General features: G+C 33.1%; 1 protein-coding gene across 1 annotated transcript; it reads left to right on the plus strand.

The window, feature by feature from the left end:
• The first annotated feature begins 600 nt into the window (after window positions 1-600).
• Window positions 601-1,536, plus strand: LOC102885918 (olfactory receptor 6C2). Its single transcript, XM_015588441.1, has one exon. It carries the CDS (start codon window positions 601-603, stop codon window positions 1,534-1,536), a length of 936 nt encoding a protein of 311 aa, XP_015443927.1.
• Window positions 1,537-5,655: the final 4,119 nt, after the last annotated feature.

Raw genomic sequence — 5,655 nt, forward strand, 5'->3', positions numbered from 1 at the left:
GTCATCCAAGAACGTTTTAAGTTACATGTTAAAAAATAAAACAAAACAACATAGACACATTTGATCATAGTAGCAAAATATAAAATTCAAATTACAGATAGATCAACAGAGCCTGTGCATGGATCCCAGATTAGGTGTTACATATTTACATTTTATCATGACCAAATCTTCATGGAAAGACATGAAACAAATTATTAAATTTAACTATTCACCTCTGAAATAAGAAATGTTAGATATAAGAAGAAATCATAATTTTCTATTGAATCACAACACCTCATGGGTGTAATCTACCCACATAAGAAATTTGAGTCTTGGGTATAGATTAAAACTATGAAATAAAAAAAGAAAATGGGAGGGCAGAACAATTTTTTTAAATATGTTTTAAAATCTATCATAAAACTGTCAAAACAATAAAATAAACCATGGATAGCAAAGTCCAACAGAGTGTTGACAATATCAATTACTAATTTGTAAAGCAAACTCCATGTGAATTAATTTGCTGTCTTTAGTACTCACTGTTTATTACCACCTGGTTTTGATGCCACTCTATTCAAATGAAACATCTCTAAAATTTTACACGAAATTGAATAAAATTCAGAGATGAAAAACCACACTATAACAACTTTCATTCTGTTGGGACTAACCAATGACCCTCAACTTCAAATTCCAATTTTTATGTTTCTATTTTTCACTTACATATTGAGTATCACTGGGAATCTGACCATCATAACCCTCACTTTAGTGGACTCCCACCTTAAAACACCCATGTACTTTTTCCTACAGAATTTTGCCTTATTAGAAATTTCATTTACATCTGCTTGTATCCCTAGATATTTATACAACATAGCAACAGGTGACAGGTCAATTACATATAACATTTGTGTCATTCAAGTGTTTTTTACAGATGTCTTTGGAGTAACAGAATTTTTTCTCTTGGCTGTCATGTCCTATGACCGCTATGTGGCCATCTGCAAACCCCTGCATTATGTGACCATTATGAGCAGCAGAGTCTGCAAGAGGCTTGTCCTCTGTTGTTGGACGGCTGGCTTGCTGATCATATTGCCACCACTTACTTTGTTTCTAAATTTAAAATTCTGTGACTCAAATGTCATTGATTATTTTTTCTGTGATGCATCTCCTATCTTGAATATTTCATGCTCAGACACGTGGCTCATAGAGCAGCTGGTTATTGTCTGTGCTGTGCTGACCTTCATTCTGACGCTTGTGTGTGTTGTTCTGTCCTACACACACATCATCAAGACCATTCTAAAATTCCCCTCTGCCCAACAAAGGAAAAGGGCCTTTTCTACCTGTTCTTCTCACATGATTGTGGTTTCCATCACCTACGGAAGCTGCATCTTTGTCTACATCAAGCCTTCAGCAAAGGAATCGGTGGCTATTAATAAAGGTGTGACAGTGCTAATGACATCCATTGCTCCTATGTTGAACCCATTCATTTATACTCTGAGAAACAAACAAGTGAGGCAAGCCTTCAGTGATTCCTTCAAAAAAATTGCATTGGCCTCAAAGAAATAAGACAACATTCAAGGATAGAAATCAAATATCAAGCTAAGCATAAACCATGAAGCTATAAATCTCTTTGTCTCTTTTTGATCTGATCTCTATGCAAGTTAATTTTCTCAAACATTTATTTATTCTCAAACATTTCTCAAACAGCATGAGCTCACTTTTTTAATCCCCCTACCAGCAAACCTCTTTGAGGGTAAGTTCCCAATCAGAAGAGATGATAATATTTTTCTAGTAAATGTAAGCCTAGTTTTACTTCTAATCTACAAAGTTGAAATGAAGAAAAATAAAACAAAAGCAACTTAAACAAGGAAATAAATAACTTATTTTTTATTTTCTTGGACTTGAAAGAAAATAATTGATTTAAAGTGTTCTTCCAACCTTCCAAACTAAATATTGCTTTAAATTTTAATTGATTAAAGTTTATTGAGAGTTCCTGGAAGATCAAGTTCCAGACAGAGATTTATTTTTTCCAGAGATTTTTTTTTTTAATTGGTAGTATCCTTGAACTCATTCAGGTCACTAATCCTACATTACAAAAAACTTTTTATAGTGCCATTAACAAGAATTAACATGATATAATTGAAAAGTAAAGAAAATAAAAAATTAACACATGCTCAAACAAATGTGTTTTAAATGGAAGTAGAATTTGTAACTAGGATCCTGGAGTTTATTCATAAATACACAAATGCACACAAAATGCTGAAAATTAAAAGATTAACAGATTATACAGAATAAATATTATCTTAAATAAATGTGAGAGAAAACTCTTTTTTAAAAGGATATGAAATGATAAGTACAATAGCAAAATGTAGTTTCAGTTGAGGAATTAAAGAAATTAATAAGATTGTCAAAAATATTCAAATGCTAAAATAAAATGTGACTATTTAAACCCAAAGTGAAGTTAAATTTACTAAAATTTTGATTTTATTTTGTGTCTAAAATCACAACCCCTAAAAAATAGAAAATAATAATTGAAGAAAAATGCTCATTTCTGATGTGAAAAAATAATTTAAATATTAAATGATTAAAATATGCTATATATTTTAAAGGATTTTAAGTCAATATTTAACTATCCTATATTTTATTTACATTTTAAGAAATGGCCACAATTAACACAAGGTGTTGTTTATTGAGAGATCAATTTAGATTACCTTTATCAATAGTTATAATATTATTATTTCTATATATTTACTTTTATATATGTATGTATATATGTACATATGTGTATAAATTATATATTTTTTTAAAGAGGTAATTCTCTAAAGAGCACTGTAGCTGATTTTTACTGTTTGTTTCATAAACTGTAAGTTGAGATGTGGAACAATTAAGTACTGGCAATATGTGTTGAAGCCAGGGTTCAGTCCTGTTTCATGGAGTCCAGGTCAATAATTTCCATTGCACATGCATTGTTTCTTCAGGATTACACACATAATCATCAAAATTACCTCAAGAAAACTTGTTTTATTTAAAACCCCAGTGTTTAGATCAAGAAATGGCAAAAGAGTCTTTAATAAATATAGGTTGATAATTTTATGATAAGACAAATTTACTTACTCAAAATAAAACCATAATTATTTGATATGGTAATTTATGATGCTAGAAATTGCAATTCCTTACAGAAATGACATATTGTATTCACTATCTTGCAAAAATATCTAATTTATAAAATACATAATTGAGTAAAGAAAAGCTAATACTTTAATATATAGTAATAAAGAAGAGGCAAGTCAGAGTAGAAAGAATTTTAAAAAATTGAAATGAAGAAACAAGAACAATGGGTATCGACATTTTGTCTGTTGCGAGGGCAAGGCCCACTAAAAATTAATCTTTGAAGAATGAAGGAGAATAATGCTGTGGAGTAAAAAAAAAATGCAGCCTCTTTATAGAAGATAAAAATTGAGGACTGGTAGCTAGGCTATTCCTTGGCCTTAGACTTCTAACTTTTCTATCTTCTCACCTCCCAACATGAGGTACTCAATCCTACTAAAAAAAAAAAAACCATGGTAAAATTCTCAAATTCATGCTTATTTGAAAACTGGATATTCATCAGCTACCAAAACAAATTTGCCTGCACATTGAGCCAGCTGTCAACAATCTACCAAGCAGTGAAGGAACATCATGAAGGTTTTGCATTTCAAAATCCACCAAATTGTATATACAAAAGAAAGAATACCACTGTAGCTTGGTCCAGAAAACTCTTCTTTTCACCCTCATCCAAAGATCTGGCAACCATCATTCCACTCTGCTTCTGTGAGTTTGATTATTTTAAATACTGCATATAAGAGGAATCATGTAGCACTTGTGACTGTCTTGTTCTACCTGGTATTGTATATTTTCAACACACACACAAAAAAATACTTTTCAGCATTCTTGTAAGTGCAGCTGTGAGGTTAATTCAGAACATAGCCCCTCCACATATTCAGAAGACAGATGAGTGCTTGGTCAGCGGTCATAAGGAAGGCAGTATACAAACGACTCTTGGCAATGCCTGCTCCCAAGGACATCATCTGCTACTCTTCTGGACCTTATCTGCTCCTATAACCAGCTTCTGTAACCAAGCAGCACATCTTGCTCTATTCCACCTGAGAAGGCCACTGTTCTGCTGTTCCCATGGACATTATCTGCTCCTGTAACCCAGGAGCACATCTCACTCCCATCCACAGGTGAATAGAAAGGCGACTGCTCCCCCAGTAAGATAATCCTTCCCTCTACCTGTGTGTATAATATGTTGCTTGCTCTTGGCCAGCATCAGTTTCTTCTTGCAGCTCCTACTGGCTACCATTGGAGTTCTCCTCCCTCGTGAGTAATAGATGGAGTGTCCCACTCCTTTGGTCCTCCTGGTAGTTTTTTCGGAATATCCCAGGTGCAGGTTCCTCACCTAGAGCTCCTGTGTTACAGCAGCTCTACTGGAAATAATTTACCTGTTTCTTCTGTATAAAAATATCTTATTTTGCCTTCATAATTGATGGATATTTTTGCTAAATAAAGAATTTAGATTGAAGGTTTTTCATTATTATCCCTTTCAGCATTATAAGGATGTCATTCCCTTTTATTCACACTGGTGAGTTTTTTTGCTTTTCAGTCCACTTCAGCTTTCTGGATCCTAGGAGATTTTTCTATCTTCCTAGACTGTCTCGATTTTTGGAGATATGCATCATGTGTAGATTTGAAATAGTTTGAAAGTTTCTCTCAATTCTCTGCCCCATTTCTCATCCTTCCATAATTGAAAGTTCGAAATGTATTCAGAGGACATTTGACTTATATTAGGGCCAATATCTGTTCCTTCTCCAAAGCTTTGATATACTACCCCAAGTTCCTGGTCTGAACTTGTTGGAAGGAGTGTTAGTGAAAATTTACTTTGACTGAAAAAATGGAATTTCAATCTGTCACAAAAGCCCTTATGCAGCCTCTACAAGTTCATTAACATTTTGACTGGGTTTTTTTTTTTTTTTCAGCTATTTATTTTTATTTTTTATTAAAAATTATAGGGTGACATTGATTCACAAAATCAAAGTTTAAAGTGTATTATTCAATAGAAAGTCGTATATATATTGCATTGTGTGTTAACACCCAGAGTTAGATTTTTCTTCTATCACCAAATATTTGACCACTTTTACTCTATCTACCTTCCCCACCTCTCTTCCCTCTGGTAACCACTAATTCACTATCCCTATCCATGAGTCTCTGTTTGTTTGTTGTTTTCAGTTTTATATCTCATGTATGAGTGATAGCATGTGATTTTCAACTTTTTCTGTCTGGATTATTTCACTTAGCATGATTATCTCAAGATTCATTCTTGTCGCAAATGGCAGTACTTTATCTTTCCTTATGGCTGAGTAGTATTCCGTTGCATATGTGTACCACATCTTCTTTATCCAATCATCTATCATAGGACATTTTGGTGCTTCCACATCCTGGCCATTGTGATTAATGCTGAAATGAACATCGAAGTGCATATATCTGCACATAAATGTTCTCAGGTTTTGGGGGTAAATAACCAGAAGAGGGATTGTTGGATCATATGATAATTCAATTTTTAGTTTTTTGAAGAAACTTCATACTGTTTTCCATAGTGGTTGTATCAATTTGCATTCCAACCAGCAGTGTATAAGGGTTCCTTTTTCC

This window comes from Pteropus alecto, unplaced genomic scaffold (genome assembly GCF_000325575.1).
Source record: "Pteropus alecto unplaced genomic scaffold, ASM32557v1 scaffold624, whole genome shotgun sequence".
Lineage (NCBI taxonomy): Eukaryota > Metazoa > Chordata > Mammalia > Chiroptera > Pteropodidae > Pteropus > Pteropus alecto.